The sequence below is a fragment of the Bicyclus anynana genome, chromosome 4, assembly GCF_947172395.1.
Source record: "Bicyclus anynana chromosome 4, ilBicAnyn1.1, whole genome shotgun sequence".
In the NCBI taxonomy this organism is placed as follows: Eukaryota; Metazoa; Arthropoda; class Insecta; order Lepidoptera; family Nymphalidae; genus Bicyclus; species Bicyclus anynana.
In genome coordinates, this window is record NC_069086.1 from 9,241,882 (window position 1) to 9,268,375 (window position 26,494).

The following is a 26,494-nucleotide window of genomic DNA, read 5'->3' on the forward strand; positions in this document are numbered from 1 at the left end:
GAATTTTTTGGCTTCCTAAACTACTAATAAAAAATAAAATGAGCTAATCAGGGCAGCCGCAGCGACAGGGGAAGACGAGCGGGCTGAAAACGAGCTGAAACTTTCATCCTTGATAAAAAGACGTAAGAGGCCCCTATTCTTTTTTTTTATTTACCCTTTTTAGCCGACTTCAAAAAAGGATAATCTTTTTTTTGTATGTTCACCCATTACTCTAAGACGTCTAAACCGATTACAAAAATAATTAATAATATTAACAGACGATTTTGCAGTTTTTAAAAGAATTTTTATAAACGGCCGGAATTCGGATATTCAGCTTACCGTTACCGAACTACCCAACTTGAATTTAGCTTAGATCTTATTTAGAAAGATCGCTGCAATAGATATCATGTGACAAAATATAATTAATAATGTTACGTGACATACAATCCCACATTGATGTTTAGTTTTAAATAAACAACACATATCTAAGGTGCCCATTAACAAATGAATGTCGTCAAGACTTTCTAATAAAATGAATTTACTTTGTAATAAGTGGTCTTTGTAAATGCTAAATACTAATAAATGTGTGGTCTAATTGGTTGATAGCTCACATGTCACTGTCAAGTGTCAAGTCAATATATTTTATTTACTATTTAATTGACATTGACATTTAATTTAACTTGAGAGCGCAAAATGGCATGTTGGGCATGCCTGTACTGTTTTTAAATTATTTGTAACATATACATTCATACATTAAGTTTATAATTTTTCTCTTGTTAGATGTAATATTTACTGAAGTAGCTCATAGATATAAAATTCTTCTACATCTCCATTTATACACTGCGACGAAAATATCACCATTCGGTAATCCATAAAATTTTACCTTTTCTTAAATATTTGCACTAAGTATAGTATAGTTTTGTGCATTATTGTGCTTAGTAGTTCATTTTCGGCAGCGCGTCGTGTGCATTGTGCAGCATGGTATGTTTCCAATCATTTAACTACGTATGTTTTATTTTGCTCCTAGCTTTTCCATACTGAATTTGTTATGGTTTAAAAATAATAATGACTCATGGCAGTGAGCAAGTTCAATGGGACATACTTGTAATAATCTAAAGTATCAAGCTAAAGTATTTGTGTATGGGTAATTAAGGTTTTACTTATGATTATTAAACAATATTATGTTTGTAGGAAAATAATAATAAAATGACAACAAACAGTAAAATCGCCCTCCCAGTGAGTAGAGAGGATGATCCAGGTGTGCTATCTGTAATATATCGTTTCTTTAAAAAGGTAAGTACAAACATGAACATGTTTTTTACTCCTGACTTAAAAAGGTTTAATATGTGTGTCTGTGGTATTATAGATCCTTATCTAATGGGTCAATTAAGTATGTCAATTAGGATGTAGTTATTTGTTTAAAAGCTGACATGTACAAGATTTAGCTATCTATATTAATATTAAATAGGTAAAGTTTGTGGTGTTGTAAGGGGTAGGTAATCTCTAGATCTACTGAACTGATTTTGAAAATTCTTTTGGTACCACTAGTGAGCCATGTTATACTGTGTATAATGTGAATTATTAAAAAAAATATCTAAGATACTATATGATTTGATGCCTGTCAGGATTTTCTGTTAATTTTTTTCATTGTTTATACTGTAATTTGAGAAATATTGTTTTATTACATTTTCAAAGAAAATAATAGTAAGTGCTGCATTTATCAAGTGTATCAAGAAAAAAGTTTTAATTTATTAAAAAATATTTTTCTCCTTTGATACTTTTTTTACTTTTAAAAAAATAACATTACCACTATCAAATGAAAAACAATAATTATGGAAATCAGTTAATTTAATAGATAAATGTAGTTGCTTCTCTAAGAGATTCATTAGTTCTTTAAAATTACTTAACTGTCTATTACATTTTAAATCAGTTTCTGCATAGAAAGTGATACCAAACATAATATGTGAGTCACAATAACCTTGAGTATAGTATATTGATTCACCGGACAGGTATTCAACCTTCAACTCATCTTCATGTGCTTGTTGTCTGTTGTCTGGTATACTTGTTTAAATTTTAACCTCTAATTAGTCAACTACTTATTATGAAAGCCATAAAGAAGAATTGAATTGAACTTCTTATTGGTCTGCATGCAATGCAGTGAAATTAGATTCTGTTTGGGTTTTATATAATGTACACAAAATTTTTAATTCACAATAATAAATAATTTATAATTTATCCTAATACAATACATAATGTCCTATTATTTATTAAAATAAAGTAGAATTGACTATTCTACGCTTAAAAAACTAAAATACAGTAAAATCTTTAAAATTATATGTTCTCATAGATTTCTATAAAACTTAGCATGAAATGTTTCATTACCACTTAAATCAATTACCAACATTTTAATTAGGTATGCTGTTAATTAACTTATTTTACCTACTAATATTGTGGTAAGTGATATGGTCATGATAAGCAATAAATGACATCATAGAAGCTAAATTTATTCCTGCTGGACAGGATGTGAGTACATAATAGAGACCTTTATGGCTATAGTATGCGCATTATCATCTGAGTCGTCCGGTCATAAAAGTCAAAAAAGATAGGAATGTGCAGCGCGCCTACCTGCGCACCCTAATTATCGATAAACGGCTACCTGCGCACGTGCTAATGATGAGTCAATAATGATTTGGACGATTCTGATTGGTCGGTTTCTAATGTAATTGCATTGCGTATTTTTTTTGCTATAAATGTGTTTACTGCAATTAAATAAATACATTCATGTGTTACTCGTTGCGCACTATGGATACTAATATATAATAAATTTGGCAGAAGACGAAGATTCTGATGATGAAGACTCAGATGAAGATTAATTTTATTTAGTTAATAATTATATAATATGAAATATGTATTATATTAAATCAAATATTGTTAATTTTTTTAATTTTGTGAACAAGATACGATAATAAACTTTACTTATCGATAATATGTCTTTCATTGTTACACCCTTCACTAGACGGCTCCATAAGACCCATAAGTGCAAGCGAGATAGATATAGAGAAATGATTTATGGCCCTAAGACTCAGTTGTTAATGCTATTAGTATAATGAAATGCAAACAGCTTTTTTCAGTACTGTATTAAAATATTGTTTTCATTATGTGATAATTGGAAATTAGCATTTAATGGCAAATCATAATGTTTTCTTATTAAAGGCTTTAGACAAAAATGTAGTTTTATTATACCAATGATTTTAAACAGTTTCTAAGGTGTATAATCCATACTTATTTATTTATTTATTTAAGCCTTTTCAATCTAAATTACATAATATTTATTACATGCTATATAGTTAAATTTCATCTAGTCACAGGACATATTTTTCCTACGTCTTTCACTTTACTTTTTAGTCTAATTGGATATTTGGCACCCTTTCAATCAATTTTATGTTTAAGAAGTTTCTTTCCATGTTGTGTTGTGTTGTTTTTAGTCTCTTTATATGGTTTCTATTCAATGCCCATGTTTGAAACCATAGGTAAGGAATGGTGTTATATATGCATCAAAAGTTTTCGCTTTGAGACTTACTGGTATGTCCTTGTAGATAAAGATAAAGATATATTTTAGGCTCCAGTATTTATTCCAACCTTGTTGTATTCTTTTATTGATTTCCATTTCCTGCCAATATTTAAATGATACGGTTTGTCCTAGATATGTGTATCTATCTACAACTTCTAATTTAGTGTTATTTATTTCAATATTTATAGATTTGTCTGTACTTCACATCAGTTTTGTTTTTTTCATATTCATAGATAGCCCAACAGATTTGCTTTCTAGTTCTAAACCTTGTATCATTATTTTTAAGTCATCTACTGTGTTTGAAAACAATACGACATCATCCGCAAATCGAAGGTTCGTTAACTTTTGACCATATACTTTGATTCCCAATTTCTCCCACTTAGTCCTTAGCTTTAAGAATATATTCTGAAGAACTGAGTTAAACAATTTTGGGGACATTGGGTGTCCTTGTTTTACGCCCCTTTCAATATGGAATTTTTTGCCTTTTGATTCAAGTTTTATTAGTGCTTCGTTATTGGTATACAGTTTTCTGATCAATTCAATGTACGCTTTTGGTATTCCATCCATTTTCAAGGCGTTCCATAGTGATTTGTGTTCAATAGAATCAAATGCTTTATTAAAGTCAATGATGATGATGAATGATATTAATCAATGAATAAGTTTGGCTAGGTCATAATATAAGGATGCGATGTTAAGGACACAATTTAAGATCTATTTACAAAAGAAAAAATTTTTACTCCAAAAAGATTCATATTAGAACACTTGTTCTTTAGACTTTTTCAATTAATTTTCCTTAAAGAATATAACCCTAGAGTTAAGAGGTTTAAAAGGAGTTAAAACAGAAGATCTGTATCCTGCATAAGTACTAAGTTATTAATTATATTTATTTTGATGATATAAAGCGCTTGTATCGTCGTTATGTCGGAATCGGAGGCATAGATCATATCCACTGGTCATTCACGGCTCTTGTATCGACTTAATATTTTTTATAAATTTTTGGCTTTATTTGTAGGTAGCTATAGTAGGTGCAGTTTACTTGGTGGGTTACATGCAATGGAGTGTCGCATGGCTGATTGGTCCCGTTATACTGTCCGTCATGCGCGACCAGTGGCGCAAGGAGAGCGAGTATCGACGCAACCTCGCCAAAACTGCCGCTATGTCATCGGAGAAGGACATTGTCCTTGCAAGATTAGATGATCTACCTTCATGGGTAAAGAATCCAATTTGTAAAACTAAACCTATTTAAAAATGTTAATATGTCAACATAATTATTAAGTATCCATATGTATTAAATAAATAATAAGACAAATTAACAAAATTTGATTACTAAACAAAATAGATATGAACACAAACAAAATGTTCACAATGATTACCTCTGCAAAAACTATGAGGTTGGTTTGTGAGTAGTAACTTATGGCTCTACGAGTATATATCACTATTTGATGAGCTCATCCAAGGAGGTACTACAGACTTACTTATTTTTTTTAAATAGTAGAAATAATTGTCATGTTATTGCCAGTGAAGTGACAAGCTCATGAAGCTCAAGACCTATGCTACTATATGATGATCAACGGTAAAAAAGCGAATGCGTATTGTAGAGCTCTCCTAAGCAATGTTTCCTGTGCGGTAATTATGTGTTATATGGTTTTCCTGTTTGAACTGTCTTGTTATTTTGGTTTAAATATCTTGTACAACTTGTATTTATATTATTTATGTGGAATCAAGAAATTACAACTGAATGATACTGATTATTTTCATAGTATTTTGAAATTTAGATACCCTTAATGTTTAAAGAGATTTGAATTTTTAGGTATTCTTTCCTGACGTAGAGAGAGCAGAATGGCTGAATAGGGTAAGTTTAATAATATTTAAAATGCAGACCATTAAATTGATTAAAGCCTAATGTGGTTTTTCCTGACATTATTCTCATTAAATTTTTTCCTCAGATAATTCTCCAAGTATGGCCCAACGTCAACCATTACGCAAGAACTCTCCTTAAGGAATCGATAGAGCCTGCAGTGGCCGAGAGTTTGGCGAATTATAAATTGAACGGATTTAAATTCGAACGAATGATTCTGGGCACGATTGTAAGTTAATCCATAGACAATACAATTCCAATACAATTTCCATTTTAAGATATCGCATTCACATGTGTACAACTAGATGGCGCTGAACGTTTCTCCACCGCGCTATCGTTTGTCGTTATTTATAGTATAGGACCAAACCCAACATTGTGATCATTAAATCGATTCAGTAGTTTTTGAGTATTTTTGATAACTGCTTCAGCGCTGTAAAGTGTTCGAAGTAGTTCGTAATTTATATAAACATGCCGACGGCCCACGACTCGTGGATAGTTCCTTTCCCTTCGCGTTCTAGCCTAGTAAACGTGGTCTCGCTCTGTAGTCTGTACTCTGTAGTGACATTTTTCTCTATCTCCCCTTTAACAATGGTTGAGACTTGAGGTGTCATTCGATTCGGAATTGAATGTAGATAATTTTTGAAAAAATTCAAGGCCCGCTCGTAAAAATTGCAAAAGTTAGTAGTTATAAACAATTAACTAAAAAAAGGGGTTCGGTTTTTGACTTATAACTCAAAAACTATTTAAGATATTTCTGATTTGACAAAAGAACAGAAGTTCCTAACAAAAACTAAAACTACTTTAAAAGTCGCACTGAAAATGGGGTTCCGCCAGCCACTGAAACACGGGGTCGGGCAACACCGCTGGGAAGGGTACAACTCAGATATTATTATTTTTTAGAGTACTAAATATTGATTTAAAAATCTGAAAAATATAAAAATCATTTCTAGACATAGCAAAAAAAACTACCGTCAACAAAAAAGATTTTCTTTGATTTGTCAAAGATTTAGTCAAAAAAATAATTATTACTTTTTAAAAATATTTTTTTTTATTTATTCAGTATTTAAATCAGTCAATTCTATTGTCAAGAATCTTTTGTCAAATTGGAAATATCATAAAGTCAAAAACTGAACCTTTTTTTTTATTTTTAGTTAATTGTTTATAACTTTGCAATATTTGCTAGCGGACCTTAATTTTTTTCAAAAACTATCTACATTCAATTTTGAATTGAATGACACCTCCACCATTGTTATAAGAGACGGAGAAAAAATTTTGTACTACAGAGCACATGTTTATTGTACTATTCCGTGACAATGAGAATACGCTTACATACCGTGGCTATGGCTAATGCTATGATAATATGATACTGAGGCGATACCATATTGTATTTGACTTCTACCGCCCTTAGACCTCTTTAATCCAGCCCTTACAGTAGTATCGCTATAAAAATGGAGTAATTTCTCTCGTTTTCCCAACATTTCCTTTCACTGCTTTGCTCCTATTGATCGTAGCAAGATGAAAACTATACTAAAACCTGCCCAGGAGTATGAAGAACTAATATACCAAGTTTCGTTTCAATCCGTCGAGTAGTTTTTGTTTCTATAACGAACATACAGACAGACAAAAATTTTACTGATTGCATTTTTGGCATCAGTATCGATCACTAATCACCCCTTGATAGTTCCAGTAATTGACCTCTCCACACATTTATTATAAGTAAAGATGACAAAATGGAGAAAAATACGGTTTATATATTAATCTTTTTTTAAGAGATAATAGACAACATCGCAAGTCCGTGTATAATCTTTAAAAAAAAACGTGTGTTTTATCATAAAATCAGATTAAAGATGGAAGTAGTAAATTAGCGTGGGCATGCTTAAAAGAACAATGAAAAATTGCTTATATGATTGTGATAACTGTAACGGAGTATGTTCGTAGGCGCCCCGCGTTGGAGGCGTCAAAGTCTACGATAAGAACCTGTCGAGGGATGAGATCATCATGGACGTGGACTTGTTGTAAGTTTACACAAATGAATAATTGTAGGTAACAGTTGCTGTATAACAATTTAATATTAGAAATTACGTAGATTGCAGGAAGAACGCATTTATTTGTATTTGAATTAGCCTATTAGTCTAAACTATCTTGGACAAATAAGCTTTATGCTGCGATAATGGGAATGATGAGTAGGTTTTTATGAGATTTTCGGGTAAATAAGGTCAATTTTATTAACTACTTAATATATAAACAACCTACGGCCAGTTTCTTCATCGCAAGTAACAGTCAAAGTAACGTCATAAATCAAAAGTGACGGTCTTATTCACTGAAAAATAAAGTCTTCTTTACTACTTACTTTAGCTTTATTTACTTTTACTTTTACTTTAGCTTTATATGAAGAAACTGGCTGTAAGACTGTCGGGATGCGGGCAAAATAATGTTATATAATAATTAATAAAAAAATACAACCGACTTCAAAACCTAAAAACGTACCCACTAAACTAAAAAGCGAAAAATAACATCATAATATGTTCTACCTGCTGATCAGTATGAAGGCGGTGCTAAGCCGGTGATGTATTAATTCAAGCCATGTGAGCATATCTTATAGATTTAGATTTTGCAGACAGTGTTGTTTCATGTGGTCCTGTCAGAAATGGCTTAAATTAAGACAACACCGGCTAAGCACCGACTTCATACTGATCAGCAGGTAGAACATATTATGATGTTATTTTTCGCTTTTTAGTTTAGTGGGTACGTTTTTAGGTTTTGAAGTCGGTTGTATTTTTTTATTAAAATTTTTATTATTTTTCAATTTTTAGTGTAAATTTTCATATCAAACGAATACATCAGACCCCTAATGACAGTCACAACCCATCTTGGTACAAAATTCTCAGCAATACAAATTAATCAAGCCCAAGTACAAGGTAGCTACCGTAAACCGTCAAGGGGTTCCCTTCATTGACCTTGGTCTTCATCATCAGACCCCTAGTAACAGACACAACTCATCTAGGTAGAAAGTTCTCAGCAATACGAATTAATCAAGGCCAAACACAAGGTAGTTACTGTAAACTGTTAAGGAGTTCCCTCAATTGTACTTGGTCTTCATCACCAAACCCCTAAATGACAATCACAACCTATCTATGTGGAAAGTTCTCATTAATACCAATTAATCAAGCCCAAACACAAGGTAACTGCTGTAAATCGCCAAGGAGTTCCCTCGTCTGTTTTATGACTCCATCATCAGATCGATTTTAAACCTTCATAATTTTGTATTTCTTAAAGGTACTAAATGGAAAAGTTTACGAACACACTAGACACCCATATAATTTTCGAAAGTTCCCCTCAATTTCTCCAGGATTCCATCATCAGATCTTGTCATGATGGCAATGGGACCAAATGGGGACTATACAGTTTCAAACAAAAAAAGAATTTTTGAAATCGGTCCAGGCGTCTTTGAGTAATCGGTGTACATACATAAAAAAAAAAAAAAAAAAAAAAAAAAAAAAAAAAAAAAAAAAATACCGACCGTATTGAGAACCTCCTCCTTTTTGAAGTCGGTTAAAAATAAATTTACATATATAATATTAACAGGTTTCCGGTTACTTCTACAAAATTGTTTAATAGTATACAATTTACTCTTAATTTTTATACAATTTAAAAAATTGTCATCATCCCTATTGTTATGTGCTAAATGTCTGATAGCTATTATCTTTTATGACTACTTTTTTATACACTCATTTTAATAACTTATTATATTTTTCCAGTTATGCAGGAGACTGTGATATATCGTTCATACTACAAAGAATTCGGGGAGGCATTAAAGATCTTCAGGTAATTGAGATTTTTATAATCGAGTTATATATTTTTTTTCTTAATCAAACTATGATATTTAAAGTCGATTAAATAAACGCTTAGAACCCTGACATAGTATAGGCCATACTTCAAGTCTATTCTGATATTGCCACACGCCGTCCTGCGTAGCTGTGGTATTAGGTTTCGCCGACGGAAGTTTGTGTACACTGAGTATTCATACGCCTCATGTTCAGAGCGGACTTCAAGTTTGATGCATACTATACAATGAATGACATGATAATTAGATAATTTGAAATTCTAGATCCACGGCATGCTGCGCGTGGTGATGAAACCACTGATCAGTAAAATACCGCTAGTGGGTGGGCTGCAGGTGTTCTTCCTCAACAACCCTGCGATAGACTTCAACCTCGTTGGCGCTGCGGATATTCTGGATATGCCTGGCTTTAGGTACCAATTAAACATTATAACCTACTAGCATACATTAACGACATATCTAGCGAAGAGGAAAAGATAAAGTTTGAACAATAGCGGAAGATTTGTCCCAACTCCCACTCCCAGCTCGTTCTTTCCAACTGTTTATGTTGCAAAGCGCTATTTCCGAATTTGCCGCTCATGGTCGACATTTATCTTTTCGTCTTTCTTTCGTCTTGGAACATGTTGAGGTGCACATTTTAGGCCAATATGCCTGGTCAGTGTACAAAGACTGAAATAAAATAATATTAAATATAATTAATATACAAAGCTATTTAAAAAACAGAATCAAACATATATATGTTTGATTCTGTTTTTTAAATAGCTTTGTAACATTGTGTCTTTGTCTAGCGATATCTTGCGTCGCTGCATCGTGGAACAAGTAGCGAAGATGATGGTGTTGCCGAACAAATTGCCCATAAAATTGAGCGATGAAATCCCCACGGTCGATCTGCGCATGCCGGAACCTGAAGTAAATATAAAATATACAGAATTTTCCAAAATAGTTGACTGTCATGATTGCTGACGAAAAACAATAATTACTTAGGTCTTTTGACGAGTTTGACTAGAAGATTGAAAATACATCACCATCATTTCACTTTATTTTTAAAGGCTTCTTTGCTTTCAAGCTTAAAACTATTCTACGATCACTATCAGATGTTAATGATAATTACTTAATATACAACATGCCAATTAGATATGTATTATCTTCTAAAATATTTCTTTTATATCAGAAGTCTAATACATATACCGAACGATTATTATGAATAATTATTAAATCTTTTTTTTTTGTTTTAGGGAGTACTTAGGATTCATTTGGTACAAGCTCAGAATTTAATGAAAAAAGATGTGTCTATGTTGGGTGAGTATATTTAATACACTAGCTGCGCCTTACGTATAGGTAGGAATAAATTCCTGACTTAGTATAGAAGTCCTTAGAAGCAATATATATCACAATATTAAAGGCTGGTTTTACCGACATCTGACAAATATCTGATAGTTTATTTACAAGTTTTAATAACAAAAATCGATAGCAATCGACAGAAAGCTCCACTCTTCCACGACAAGCCGAGGTAGGTATGACTAAACCTAAAAAAAACAAAACATATAATAAATTGAGTATGTATAAGTGCGTGAGTGTTTGTATGTGTTCGCGCGTGTATATATGTGTGCGTGCGTGCGTAGTTTTGTCTGTGTCATTTTAGTTAAAACTAAGAAAGTGACGAAACTTATGGTCAGACCACCTGACACTTATTAGAAGGTAGTGAAACTGGCACTAAAACTTTTTACACCAGGCACCTTATCACATTCTACTTGTGTATTCTATCGCAAAATGTAAGCTTGACGTCACGTTTTCGCTTTATCACACTTCTGAAACATGAATGAGTTGAAGTGCCAGGTAAAAATAATACATAACCTTATATCAACCATGTGATTTAATTATTTTCATTAAAATTTCATTATAACCTGTTTTGCAGGTAAGGGTAAGTCGGACCCCTATGCGATCATAACCGTCGGTGCTCAGCAATGGAAGACCAAACACATTGACAACAACATCAACCCACGATGGGAGTTCTGGTGTGAGGTAAGTTATGGTTACTGTTCCTATTAATTTGATCTATAATCTATCTTTTATAACATTCAGGCACGGTTATGGTTAATGCACTCACTCTGTAGATCTCTGTTCCAGTCACTGTAATATTCTCTGTTTCTGTGCGTTTTGTATTACAAACACTTGTAGATTCGTTTAGCGGACACATCTGCATGTTTCCAGTATTTTCGTTTTCCAAATTTTAGGATGTGTTCGTTTTTATTAAACTGGTTGTTTACTCCTTTGGTAAGTAATATAAGTTTCAATTTGTATCATGTGTATTTACCGATTTTTGACGTATTTTTTTGCGTGCTCAGAATTTGCAAGTGTGAAAATAACCATGTTATATAAATTGTTTGGGTATTGTTTGTTATTTAAACTAATTTCTCATCTTATCGCAACTACTAACAATACCTATTCTTAGTATTTTTCAATTACAAATTATAGTTAATATATTCCGGAATGTCCGTTTGGCTTTTGATTTAGTGATAAGATGACAGACCGAGCGCCTTTGTTTATTAAAACTAAAGGTTTGTTTCATTATGCGAGCTACACACCTGAAGTTTCTACTGTACAGTATAACTGTTCAGTTAAAGTGTCTGTGTGTAGTGTCCGCCAGTTGTAAAACAGCCTTTTCTAATAGTTTTGATTGACATTTCGATAAGATAAAACTGTACAGTTACAATTGTGTTAGAAAAAAAGTTGGCGTCTCGGGGTGTTCAACAAAAGTGATAACTTGATGCATGAGAGAAAGAGAAGCCAGAAAGAGTGGCGCCGTAACGCCTTACGTTACGTAGCGGTTAACTGAACAGGTAGCCAGCATTAAAGAATGTTCCTTCAGTTTGACACATCTACGCGCTGTCTGTCAGCTGTCAAAAGATTGCCTGTACCTTACCAGTAACACACAAAGCCAGACGAACTTCCAAAAGTAAACAAACTAATAGGATAGTTGACTCATATAAAATTTAATATAAACAATATTAATTTCGTATAATAAGGTCCGAAATATATTGATATTGATTAATAAAAGTTAAGGATTTCATTGAAAACTTAACGTCAAAAACGCTGTCGTCCATTTTGTGACGTCACGACGTTACTTGATGTCACTAAAGGAATAAACATCAAACTAATTGATAAATAATAAATTTGGGACGGGTTTACGGGACGTCATGAAACATAAAATATAGACCATCATGGCCGATCGACTCGTATTGCCAAAAAAATTTATAAATTGAAATGTTTATGTATTTATGTCTCGAAAAATATGAGAATTTTTATTCAATTTAGTAGAACGATAATGAACAATTTAAGACCCTTTTAAAAAAGTGTCAACTAGCCTATTAACAATATTTATACATTATATTACTTTTGGCTTTGCATGTATTTTACTAATACTGTAACAGTTTCAGAAGTGTTTATCTATATGTTGTTTTAACATTAACATTATTTTTGCATGATTTTTTATTTTAGCATTACTAAAATTATCTTTTTGGGGAGATTTGGCATATGGTTGAAATGGAAAGTCAAATCTATTTCAATCAATTAAACATTTTATAAAATTATTATTGACTTCAAATAGGTGTCTCATAATTTGGTGATGTTAAGCAATATGTAAGCTTTTTAACTCAATATAACAAGGTTGACTCTACTAAAAAATAATTAATTTCTCTCTTTCTAATTATAAAATTGATGTTGTAACTGTTTCCAACACATTTGACATAATACACTGATTGTGTTCCACGTGTAATAAAATTATTAGTGTCAATGTTTTTATTATTTATTTTTTCTAAATTTCTTTTTGCGCTTAGTATATTAATGTACTATGCAACTTATACATTTACGCTTTATGAATCTGACTAAAATTGTTAGAGAAATGATTTTGTTTTCCTTACCTATGTTTGCGTGGGACTTTGCGTGTTTGGCGTAAAGGCGCGTATAATGCAATCGCTGGGCCAAGCGCTGGATATAGAGGTGTTCGACAAAGACGAGGGCAACAACGATGACAAACTCGGCAGGTGAGTGCGGTGGAGGAACGCGAGAGGGTAGGTGTTGACAGCTTCGACACCTTTAATACTATGATAAAATATTCAAAATTCTCAAGCCAGAAGATTATTCATATATTTAGCTTCAGAGGGTATGCTGCAAGCTTGTATGTGTAGTAGAAATGGTAGTATGGCGGTTGTGTCGCTTGTTATATTTAGAGAATATTGAGCTCACAATTTATTGTACGGTATAAGAAAATATATAATGTGAGCGTACGTTTCTTGTATCAGTTGATGTATTTTTCAACGATTTGGTTTCATAAAACAAATGAAAAAATATATAATAAAATGATCTGAAAAATATTTTTAGTTTCTGTATTATATTTTCTTGGACCGTACTTGTGGCTTTGGGTGTAAATAATTATGTAAAGAAAAATATTGAACATTGCATATTTTGTATCTTTTTTCAAAAAAAAAAAATTATAATTACATTTGATTTTAGATTTAAACTTTGTATTATTGGTATTTAATTTTTCTTACTGTATCTATCTACCTACATAATGTATTATTTTTTTATTTATTGCAGTGCAGTGTTCTTGAGTTTTCAACTATATGCAATGCTATGTGCTTATCTGCTTGTATATATATGTTTATTTATTTATCTTTTTAGTTTGGTATTACACAAGGTATATTAATGTTTATACATTTTTACTGTTTTTCTGAATTGTGAATTTTTTAAACAAATTAAGTACTTATTGAAATATCAACACTTAAAATGCTGTTTCTAAATTATTTTTCCAGTGTTGTAGGTATTTGCAGAACAGAAGTGGTATATTTAAATGGCCTACATATATAATTTTCGGAAAACGACAATTTAGAAATCATATTAAAGCTATTTAATATTTATTGGACTTATTTATAAAAGTTTTATAATGCTCGAAATTAAAAGTAGCGTATATGCATTGGTTATTGGTTGCTCTTGGGAATTTGTACAAGATAAACTGAAATTTATTACAGTATATGAAATAAAACTTGCCTAATGTAATGTCAATCCTAGAACAATTCTAGACAGGATACAATTTAAAGAAAAATATTAAAATTGCTACATATCTTTTGACCATTAAAATTACAAATATAAAACGACTTGAGATGTAAGTTTTGTTAATTAATTTTGATTTTTCCAAAGGCGCTTATAAGTTCAAGAAAGGGTCAAGTGATGCAGTGCGAGCTGTGGGACTGGGATCCGGGAATGGGCATTCAGAATGATGACTATCTCGGCAGGTCCGTTCAGCACTTGACGTCTCAAGCGCCTTCAACATCTTTGCCATTATGTTTTGCGTGACCCCGCTAATGTAATCTTCATATTGCTTTTACAAGCTTTATATTTGTACAAACAGTTTGTTTGTTATTTTGCAATCCTAATAAGTTACAAATAAAGAGTTGAAATAACGAGGCTTGTCATAAGCAGTATGAAGATTAATTAAATGTTTGTTTCATTAAAACATAATATTATTTACATCTCGGGTTTCGTGATTTTGTGTACATTTTTTTGACGATTTATACAAGTGTGGCTACACGAAAACAACGATCTAAAAGTTTCCAGTTCTACACTTAATCTTGTTGGGCTATTTTTTATATGATTTGTATTTATGTATATAAACAACACATAACAGTATATTACTGACATTTCGGCCGCAAGCGTTTTTGCAAAACTAATAATTCTAATATGAGGTTCAAATTATTTTGCGCTTTTATTATTTTTGTGTGTATATAATGTGGTGGGTTGTGACAGTCTGTGCTACGCGGGAGCGTGTCGACCGTTGCAGTGCAACTATTCGACTGGGACCGGGCGGGCAAGGATGAAAAACTGGGCAGGTCGGTTGCCGCAACCAAACATGTATGAGTACTGAGACCATCCATTACGCACAGGCATGCGCACTGCATGTGCGGGCTGCGGCCGTCGTCTTCATACATGCAATATTATCTCCCGGCACCAACGTAGTTTAGGTTATTGAGAAAATGTTGATTTTTCAAATTCAAAGTCCTTTCCGAAAAAAATTAGCACAGGCAAGTTTTGTACTTGGATTTTTTTACAAAGTTAATAAGTTGAGTCTTTGCATAAAAAAAGGCTTATAATATCAAAATAATAATTTGTTTTCTAAGTCTTGCCGGCTCAATTTCAGCAGAACGTGCCTTCTCAATCGATGGTAGTCTCTACAAAAAGTGAAACTTGAGCAGAAGTGTATTTTTTGGAAATAGACTTTAAAGAAAGGACTGTATTCAATATTCATTGTAAATACAACATTTTGCTGTTTTTTTTAAACTAACACCTACACATCGTTTTACGTTAGGTAAAACATATTTTTGTTATCATGTTCATTTATTTGTAAATCGATTATCGTTTTATCACTACTTAAAATCGACCATCATTTATCACAGATCAGGCTATCTTTCATAGTTAGGTTACATTACGGTTAAAATAACTAAACCATTCATGCAATACTATTTACCTGTATACATTTAAATAACACATTTGCACGACTGTCACATTTATAGATAATATTATCCTTTAACATTATTATTACATTAACTCACATAATTAAATGTACACAACACGCTTAACCCTAATTCAATTAAAACATAGCCATAATCATAATCTAACGCATTTTGTCCTGAACATACATTAGAAAAAAATTAATTCTTTATTATAATATAATCCAATCCAGGAGTCATTAATCAATATTTTTTTTAATTTTTCATGTATAACAGTAACACTTCATTGATACATAAACAACATTTTAGTTTTAATTTCTATGTCAATAAATAAAATCATGTACTAATAGTTACATAAATACTATACTTACTTTAAAATTGTGTTAATTCTACTCTTGCTTTGTATTGTTATTGTTTAAACATCTTCACTCATAGGTATATATTACTTCGTTTACGAAGAGTGAATATGGCCTGTATAGAACCATAATTTCTAATCTAATATAATATTTTGTGTACATTATTTTGCAGATGCTCTTTAGACATCTCACAAGTAGTTCGCGCCGGTCGACTTGACACGGTAAGACAATCGCTTAAAAATTTCATCTAATGTAACTTCTCGTTCTTTCTGAATTTCGCATGACATACGAGTATCTATGTTTCGTACGCCGATAGCATGCATGCATCGACATTGCGATGAGAGAAAGACATTGTTGATCAAAAGCAACTCTGTTAAAATCGAAAATATTGCACTCGTTTCCTTGCGATAGGAGGAAAGAAAGAATATTTTTCGTCGCTATTGGTCCGCAATGTAGGTTTTTCTTATGACAAGATATTTTGTGTTGATGCATTCTAGGACTGGTGGACTCTTACATGTAAACTTCCTTTATCAGAATTTTTGCTAGCTCGGGCTGATATGTGACCGTTAAATTAAACTTCAATGACAAAATAATAAAATCCAAATTAATGTAATCTCTTTATTACTTTCAACATAAAAATATTCAGAAAATTAAATAAATCAAACAGCAATTTGTCGCTTAGCCGTACAACATTGCAGTATCACATACAGATCTAAAAACTACCGTCTGCTATCCATATTATATTGTATATAAAATAAACAAGGTTATTTTTGTGAATTTCAGTGGCAAACCTTACAGCAAGCGAAGTCAGGGAAGGTCCATCTGCGTCTATCTTGGCACAGATTATCTACCGATTTGTTAGACCTTAGTCACGTAAGTACATATTTAAATACCTACAAAGTTCAATATTTGTATTCTTGTAACATGTTAAAAATCTTGTCAATATTTGTATGTTACAATGATACAAATTTTGACACTGTATGTATGTTACAATGATACAAATTTTGTCACTGTATGCATGTTACAATGATACAAAATTTGGGAATCTTTAATTGTAAAGTGGAATGTATTTATTTTATTTCTGTAGGCAATTACGGAGACGCAGTTGGTGAAGAACGCAGAACTTAGTTCGGCAGTTGTATCTGTCTACATTGATTCTTGCAGGAATTTACCGGTAAGTTGAAAAAATGTGTATTAAAGGAGTGATTGGTGATGATGGACCAAGATATCGATGGTATCTGAAATTAATGAAGCTGTTTGTAAAGTACTTTCCTTGTGTGATGTAGAGACTACCAATGAATTGAAAAAAACGGCCAAGTGCGAGTCGTACTCGCACACCAATGGTTTCCTACCAATATCTATAAAAGCAGCAAAAAAATCACTTGCCCTCTCTCCTCCTTAAATATCTGTTTTATTATTTTTTTAGTATTGTTTTCTTATATCGACAACATAAATGTGAAAATTTCTGACAGACGGACAGACAGCGTAGTCTATTGTAGAGTATTGGGAGTAATTGTCCACCAGTTGGACTGACGATATCAAGCGAGTCGCAAGAATTCGCTGGATGCAGGTGGCTCAGGATCGTGATGTTTGGAAGTCCCTACAACGGCCTATGTCGTGCAGTAGACGTCCATCGGCTGATATGATGATTATGATGGTGAGAGTAATTGTTTCCCATTTTACCCTTTGGGTACAGAACCCTAAAAAATAGTAATGTTAATATGCAGGATGCACGCGCGCAGTCCCGCCCGGACCCCTACCTGACGGTGACGGTCGGCAAGAAGACTGAGAACACGGCGGTGCAGATGCGCACGGATAGCCCTGTCTACGAGATTGGATACTCCTTCCTCGTACAGAATCCCGAAATTGATGTGGTGGACATCAAGGTAACATTAAAATTCCTTTTTTGAATGACAACTTAGCCCTTGACTGTGATCTTACCTGCTGGCTTATTCACTAATTTAGTCTTATTAACTGTCGTCAACTGTATGATATCCACGAAGGGTTGTCTGCACTGGTTACATAGGATCTCAATTTCGATTGGGCATGTCAACTAACATACGTCAAAGTTAGAGAATTAGTCTGCTGATGTTAAGTGACTAAGTTAGTCTTAAATGGAAGCAGTTTGACTTGACTCTGACGGTTTCTACGCGGCATCGTTAAATCGCTTGTCGGTGTAGACGGCCTCCGTGGCGCAGACTTACAAGAACCGATTAAGGTTTTCTTAATTGGTCCAGGTCTGGCTGGTGGGAGGCTTTGGCAGTGGCTAGTTACCACCCTACCGACAAAGACGTACCGCCAAGCGATTTAGCGTTCCGGTACGACGTCGAGTAGAAACCGAAAGGGGTGTGGATCCTCCTCCTAACAAGTTAGCCTGCTTCCATCTTAGATAGCATCATCACTTACCATCAGGTGAGATTGTAGTCAAGAGCTAACTTGTAAAGAATAAAAAAAAGTGTAGTAACTAGCCACGGCTGATGCCTACCACTAGACAATTAAAAAATAGTTACATATTCCTAAATATTTTTATTAACAACCCATATTCGGCTCACTGTTGAGCACAAGTCTCCTCTCATATTGAAAGGGATTTAGCCAATAGTCCACCACGCTGGCCCAATGTGGATTGAAAGTCTTCACACACGTAGAGAATTAAGAAAATCAAGTATGCAAGTTTCATCACGATGTTTTTCACCGTTTGAGACTCTTGATATTTACATAACTAAAAATTCGAGGTGACTACGCCCTCTTAAGCGAAGGCAGAAGTCATATCCACTGCGCTATCACGGCGTATATATTTCAAATGATATTAGTATAAAATTTAAGTTCTATCTTTGTTTTCGCAGGTTTTGGATCAAAAAACTGGCAGTCAGCTCGGCCAGTTGACTTATGGAATATCTGCATTGTTGAAACAAAACAATCTAATCATGCTGAACCAACCGATGAACTTACAAAAATCTGGCCCTGAATCCAAAATCACTTTAGCCCTGCAACTGAAGGTAAGCAAACAAATCTTCTTCCATACTTATAATAAATCTGTAGAGAGGTAAATTCTGTACATGAAATATATTTCCAAAATAACTATCAGGGGGTGATTAGTGATCGATACTGATGCCAAAAATGCAATCAGTAATATTTTGTCTGTCTGTTCGTTATAAAAACAAAAACTACTCGACGGATTTTAACGAAACTTGGTACAATTATGCTTTATACTCCTGGGCAGGTTGTAGTATATTTTTCATCATTATCGCTACGATCAATAGGAGCAGAGCAGTGAAGGGAAATATTGGGAAAACGAGAGTATTTTTTTTCACATTTTCGAAATGTCAATAACGCTGTCGTCCATTTTGTGACGTCACAATATTACTTGATGTACAAAACGTCAAACTAATTATTATTAACTAATATTTTTGTCAACGCTCCGTTTGGTAAAGGATTAGGAAACGGACGGAAGGGACGTCATGAAACTGTTGAAATATAGTCCATCATGGCCGACAGCGTTTTGTCTCTTTAATTAGAGTTAATAATTAAAATTTTCATGTAACACGTCTAAAAATATATGTTATTTTTTTTCAATGTTGTAGAATGCTAATGACCAATTTAAGACCATTAAAAAAAAGTGTCAACTAGCCTATCTATACTCTATACTAGTATATAAAGCTTTTTTTGTTTGTTTGTTTGAATGAACGCGCTAATCTCAGGAACTACTGGTCCTATTTGAAAAATTCTTTCAGTGTTAGATAGCCCATTTATCGAGGAAGGCTATATATTATTCCCGTCCAACGGGAACGGGAACCACACGGGTGAAAACGCGCAGCGTCAGCTAGTTAAGTAATAAACTTATGAACGCAGATCCTCAAAGAAGCTATCAAGGAAGAGGACTTCGAGGAGGAACCCGCAGCCGCGGAGGCCGACACACTGCCCCCCGCCCCTGCCGTCGCCCCTGCCGCGCCCGCTGAGAGCACTGACGGGCCGGCGTCGGCGCCTCTGGCCGCTCCAGCACCGCCTGGTATGTCTGAAAGATTTTTTTTAATCATATATGTATTATTCATAGCTACTAGCCCCCCTTAATCTGGCCCTCTCGCAAAATCCGTGGGGACGTCTACAATCATTATAAACTACCTCCCTGCCAAATTTTTCATCTAATAGGACAAAACCTGGCATGCCTCTAACGTTTCAGTTGTGTGCATTTCTTCACTTCACACACACAGAGAATTTTCTTAATTCTCTGTGTGTGTGAAGTCTGCCAATCCGCATTGGGCCAGCGTGGTGGACTAATTGGCCTAACCCCTCTCATTCTGAGAGGAGACTCGAGCTCAACAGTGAGCCGAATATGGATTGATAATGATGAAAGTCCGTTGTTAATGAAAATGGCGTCATCACAATGGCAGCTCAGTGATAGACCAACTTATACTAATAGCATTAACAACTGAGTCTTAGGGCCATAAATCATTTCTCTATATCTATCTCGCTTGCACTTATGGGTCTTATGGAGCCGTCTAGTGAAGGGTGTAACAATGAAAGACATATTATCGATAAGTAAAGTTTATTATCGTATCTTGTTCACAAAATTAAAAAAATTAACAATATTTGATTTAATATAATACATATTTCATATTATATAATTATTAACTAAATAAAATTAATCTTCATCTGAGTCTTCATCATCAGAATCTTCGTCTTCTGCCAAATTTATTATATATTAGTATCCATAGTGCGCAACGAGTAACACATGAATGTATTTATTTAATTGCAGTAAACACATTTATAGCAAAAAAAATACGCAATGCAATTACATTAGAAACCGACCAATCAGAATCGTCCAAATCATTATTGACTCATCATTAGCACGTGCGCAGGTAGCCGTTTATCGATAATTAGGGTGCGCAGGTAGGCGCGCTGCACATTCCTATCTTTTTTGACTTTTATGACCGGACGACTCAGATGATAATGCGCATACTATAGTGAATATTCTTGCCTAAACACATTTATAACTTTTATCAGGCAGTAAATTAAACAAACCTTTCATAATATTTTTTCAGCGAATCCGGCGATAAACTCTTCAAACGCAGAGCTAAAGAACATGGATGACTCCATACCGTCCACAGTTTCTGATGATACATCTGACAAGTCTATTCCTGTCGAACATATTACACAGGCTGTCGGTAAGTTTAAAATAAATATTTTAGTAAAAAATTGTGTTAAATTGAAGCCGATATTGGCTTCAGTGTGAAGTCTGCCAATTGAGCTAGCGTTGGTGGTGGTAAGTTACTTATTAGTATGATTAGTCGTACTCAGACTAATTACATAAGGACCTGTCTGACTAGATGTTACTTTTCTGTCAAAGTATATGATCAACGACCTAATGCGAATTTAAAAACTGTCTATAGAATCGATTGTTCATAGTTATAATCGTGTTAGTCGGTTAAAGAGCTCTGTAAAAATACCTTTATGTGAGTGTTGTGAAAAATGGTCAACAGCTTCTAGTATAAGATATATACCTAATCTTAGCTCGTTCTCCTCAAAAAATGACAGACAACTTTGTTTGTGAATTTGGGTGTGATACTAGTCCTATGTAGTCTGAGCTCATGCCTAACAGTATGCCGAATATGGATTGTTAATGATGATGATGGTGATAATGATTATTAATTTCGTGTTTTATATTATTTACAGATATGCCTCTTCAGGAAATGCCGTCCGAACGGGAGTCACCGAAATTAGTTCACAGGGTCTCTTCACTGACCACGTAAGTATACAACTAGTAGTCGTAGATCACTTCTTGAAATATTTCAAAGTTCCGTGTATTTATTTCTAACGCAGTGTGAAATTGACTTAACAATTCTTGATTGAGTTTACTCGTAGATCACTTCTTGAAATCTTTTAAAGTTCCGTGTATTTATTTCTTTAGATGAAATTAAGTTGGCAATCCTTGATTGAGTTTTTTCATGCAAACTGCCAATTATTTTCAAAACTTTCACCAATTTATTGTCGAAATCAATGTTTGTCCTTCAAGAATGTTTAGTCCTTTTTAATCACTGTTTATCAGAACAGCGCAGCAATAGCCGACTACCTTCCTTATTAAAATTTAAGTGAACTCTCCATCGTCTATACAGGGGCGTAGCTACCGCCGTATCAGCCGTAATAATGATACTGGACTACCCCGGACTATAAACTAAAAACTAAAACTAAAAATCATAAAAAACTGTAGTTCAGATGTAAAAAAGAACGGTTTTTTCCCAGATTAAGCGTGGAAATATCAAAAGTTGTATATATCATACATTAAGTTACTGTCATATTTATTTTAAGCAAGCATTTTTTTTGAGAATTCTTTACCTTTCATTTGGGGCCCCTGCAACTAATTTTGATACAGGGCCCCTCCAAGGCACGCTGCGCCACTGCGTCTTTTTTTTTGTGTTCATACATATCTGTTTATTAAAGATCACCTAACATCTTAATAGGTCGGCTGGTGAAGCAGGTCTTGGTCGTATTCTCCTGTCACTCCGTTATAGTATGCAAAATCAAATTCTTTATGTGGTCGTGCATAAAATCATGTAAGTATATATACGAAGCTATTTTCTTATTAATATCGTTAAATATACACAGAGGCACAATTATCCGCCTGTATAATTATGCCTCTGAGTATAGTACAAAAAGGTATCTGTTTTTCTGATTTATAGTTATTTTTTACATTCGAAAAATTTCAGGAACATACCTCTAAAGGACCCAACCAATGTGCCTGATCCTTATGTGAAGCTGTATTTGCTGCCCGGCCGCTCTAAGGACTCTAAACGGAAGACTGTGGTAAGTGTTATTGCGATTGATGACGTTTTCAATGCAGTAGTCGATTTGACGTTTGCTGTCAATTGTCACGTCATAAATGATTTAAGGGCGCCATCTTGATATAACTCAAATAATTGGGTTTTAATTTTTTTGTATTTCTTTTTATTTAGTTAGATTTATTCACTTATTTAGCTTTTAATAAAAATCTATTTTTTAAATTTTTATGATACGGGGTACAAGAGTGGACCTGAAATGGACCATGTCCTCTCAGCCAAATCGGTTTTAAATTGACAAAGTTTCATAAAAACTTGCATCCCCTATTTTATCCCCTTTGGGGGTAGAATTTATCAAAATCCTTTCTTAGCGGATGCCTTCGTCATAAAATTTTTTGCATGCCTCAGCCCGATCCGTCCAGTGGTTTGGGGCTGTGCGTTGATAGATCATTATGTCAGTCCTTTATTTTACTTTACAATTACCTTTGAGTTATATATATTTAGATGGTGATATGGATGATTGGTCGGTAACTTATTAAAGTTACGAGGGTTCCAAATTCCAAAAGTCCGAAAAGAGTCCACAGCAATCTCAGACAGGGTTTATTTTTTGTTTATCGCCATTTTACAGATGTACCTAAAACTAAATACCTACCTACACAATCGTGTTATGCATTTCAATATCAAGCTTTTTATCATCTAAATAATTCTTAACACTAATAAGATTTATCTATAAGTTTGCGTTTAATAAAAACTTATAATTATGAATACACATTATGAGCTGACAAAGTTTCTCCCTTCCTAAAATTTGTTATGTATGGCTGAGGTATAGTGCTCGCCACGGATCTTTGTTTTTATTTTAATTTTTAAACAAAAGATTATTTCCCATATATTTTATTATATGACCAATATTCCCAATCCCCTCCAACTAGTCGGAAAAGACTATGCCAGGAGTGGGTACGGCAATAGACCAACGGGCAGGGATCGAATCATCACCCATCGGTGAGGAGTCCGACCGCTCTTACCGTTGAGCTATTGAGGCTTCGTTTTGTGAAGTTAGCTGCCGAATAGGTGCGCGGCCTCTCGTCTAGCCGGCTTCCTAGCCCGCGTCGTTTGTACCGATATTGACCCATTGCGCAGTCACTTATTGCTAACTTCACAAACACAATATCTCGTGGCGGGCACTGTACTACTTGATATAAACGAATTTGAACGTAGGTGGTGAAAGACAACTGTATGCCGGAATACGACGAGCAGTTCGAATGGGCCATCCCTCTGGCGGAGCTGCACTCGCGCCAGGTGGAGGTCACCGTCGCTACGCACAAGGGCTTCCTCGGTGGCAGCCCTGTCATCGGACAGGTTACTACTCCATCCGTTTAAACATACAAGTAGATTTTTGTTCATCATGATGAATTTTGGTATAATGATCAAGATGAATTTTGGTATAATAATAAATGGGACCTTGGAGCAACACATAGGGTACTTTTTGAGCCTAAAATAAAAATAGAATGGGGTGAAATAGGGGTTGACAGTTTGTATGGACAGCCCTTAATTTTTAGAGTTACAATTTAAAAAAATTGTTGATAAATCATGAAAAAAAAATATGTGATTTAAGAATTATTAAAATTCAACCCTTAACGTGGTGAAATAGGGGTCCTCCTCACAAGACAGGCTGACATGAACTGTAATTTTTTTTTATTATAAACTGTAATTTCTTGCCCGCTTTTTCAAGTAGTCTTCGCTGGACCTGGACGTTCACATTTTCCTTTTTTTTTTTTTTTCGTTTTTTAATCTTTACAAGTTAGCCCTTGACTACGATCTCACCTGATGGTAAGTGATGATGCAATCTAAGATAGAAGCGGGCTAAGTTGTTAGGAGGAGGATGAAAATCCACATCCCTTTCGGTTTCTACACGACATCGTACCGGAACGCTAAATCGCTTGGCGGTACGTCTCTGTCGGTAGGGTGGTAACTAGCCACGGCCAAAGCATCCCACCAGCCAGACCTGGACCAATTAAGAAAACCTCAACCGGCCCAGCTGGGGATCGAACCCAGGACCTCCGTCTTGTAAATCCACCGCGCATACCACTGCGTCACGGAGGTCGTCCTTCCTTCCTCTGCACAAGTACTTTTTTTAAAACAAGCAGATATTTTATTTTTTTGCGTGTGATATTCAGTATACAAATCCCGCAGAAACCGAACCATGGAATTTTCCAGGGTAAAAGTAGCCTATATGTTGCTCAATAACCTCAGTTCAGCCAAAGACTGGCCCAGACAAACGACGAAATAAAAAAAACTACTAGTACTTTTAACTTAAATTCTATTATACACAATAGAATTTTTTGACATATGTGCATATTATATCTGTGGGATATATCACATATTTTTTTTTAATTTTAGGTACTAGTGCACCTCAACCAGTATGATTTCCGTGAAGCGAAGACACTATGGTTTGATCTTCTGCCGGAATCCACACCAAGAGATTAGAATTAGGAGCACAATTTTGAGATCTTATGATTAGTATTTTTATTATAACGCTTATGCAAAACTGTCCAAGGATCTGTTACAAATATATTTATTTTTTTGTATTTTTATATTCTTATCTTATTATGCAACATATTTATACACCGTGAAGCATTCTTCGTCTTAAACCGTAATCCAATACCCAATGATAATATATCAATTAATTTGTACATCATTCAATCATTACAAAGTACATTTCAAGGTGTTACAATTGTAACAAATTTTCAAAAATTTATTCTTTTAAAACATACATTTTTCATCTTTAAAACACCATCATCTCGTCGATCCCTTTAAGGTCATTCACTTTAGCCTAAACTAGGTCAAAGTTCAATGACTTCATACTTACGAAACAGAATTAAACAGGATGTTGTTTTTTTTTATAAATTCATTTCTTTTTCGCTAGGGTGTGAATTAGCTTGATGTCATTTTTAATATCGCTAAAGGGGTTTCTTTTATTGGACTAATAACTGTCGATGCGGATTACAGACGGTGAAACTAACACGGTGTATTTATGATTCTAATTAATGTTTAAATTAGTAAAAAAATATGAGAGTTTAATACAATTTTATTTTATTTAAGCAACTTCTTATGATAAAAAGAAACTATCAGTAATATACTTCTCATCAAAAAAATCGAAACATTCCGCAAGTACTTACTGTTACAGGCGGACTGTTTCGATTTTTTTTTATGAAAAGTATATATTTATATAGTATTATGTTGTTGATGTACTCGTATGACAAAAAGTTATTTATATGAATGTTTATTGTTCCCTGAATGTTATCAATGTTGTATTGTCATTGTTGTATTTAATAGATTTTATGAGAATGTGTCTAGTACTCTATTAAAAGTCTATATTTTACGTTAAGTAAAGTGAACTTAATTACAGCTTATGAATTTTAAAATAGGTTAAATTTCTAAATAATACTACCTACAAAGTGTTATAAAATTATTGCTTTAAGTGTATGCTTTTACTAAGTTATAAATATACTATTTTTTAAATGTGTTTTTTTTTGTTTTTAAGCAACCCATTGGTAATATATTTATTGACATATTTAATTTGATTTAAAAATACTTATCATCCAGAAGACATGTTAGT

General features: G+C 33.7%; 1 protein-coding gene across 3 annotated transcripts; it reads left to right on the plus strand.

Annotated features, from left to right (window-relative positions):
- Nucleotides 1-658: 658 nt before the first annotated feature.
- On the plus strand, nucleotides 659-26,401 carry LOC112051433 (extended synaptotagmin-1). 3 transcript variants are annotated; one of them, XM_052881384.1, is made up of 24 exons: nucleotides 659-960; nucleotides 1,171-1,272; nucleotides 4,563-4,760; nucleotides 5,361-5,402; nucleotides 5,497-5,637; nucleotides 7,347-7,423; nucleotides 9,167-9,233; nucleotides 9,517-9,662; nucleotides 10,038-10,158; nucleotides 10,485-10,548; nucleotides 11,165-11,271; nucleotides 13,207-13,292; nucleotides 16,281-16,329; nucleotides 16,892-16,981; nucleotides 17,196-17,282; nucleotides 17,836-17,994; nucleotides 18,952-19,104; nucleotides 19,958-20,114; nucleotides 21,148-21,270; nucleotides 21,779-21,851; nucleotides 22,564-22,656; nucleotides 22,810-22,906; nucleotides 24,094-24,234; nucleotides 25,276-26,401. In XM_052881384.1, exons 1-24 carry the CDS (start codon nucleotides 958-960, stop codon nucleotides 25,360-25,362), a joined length of 2,463 nt encoding a protein of 820 aa, XP_052737344.1. In that variant the 5' UTR covers nucleotides 659-957; the 3' UTR covers nucleotides 25,363-26,401. The 3 variants fall into 3 exon arrangements, with proteins under 3 accessions (XP_052737344.1, XP_023945837.2, XP_052737345.1); XM_024090069.2 differs by lacking the exon at nucleotides 13,207-13,292 and adding an exon at nucleotides 14,446-14,540; XM_052881385.1 differs by lacking the exon at nucleotides 13,207-13,292 and adding an exon at nucleotides 14,446-14,540 and having other exon boundaries at nucleotides 659-843.
- The last annotated feature ends 93 nt before the right edge of the window (nucleotides 26,402-26,494 follow it).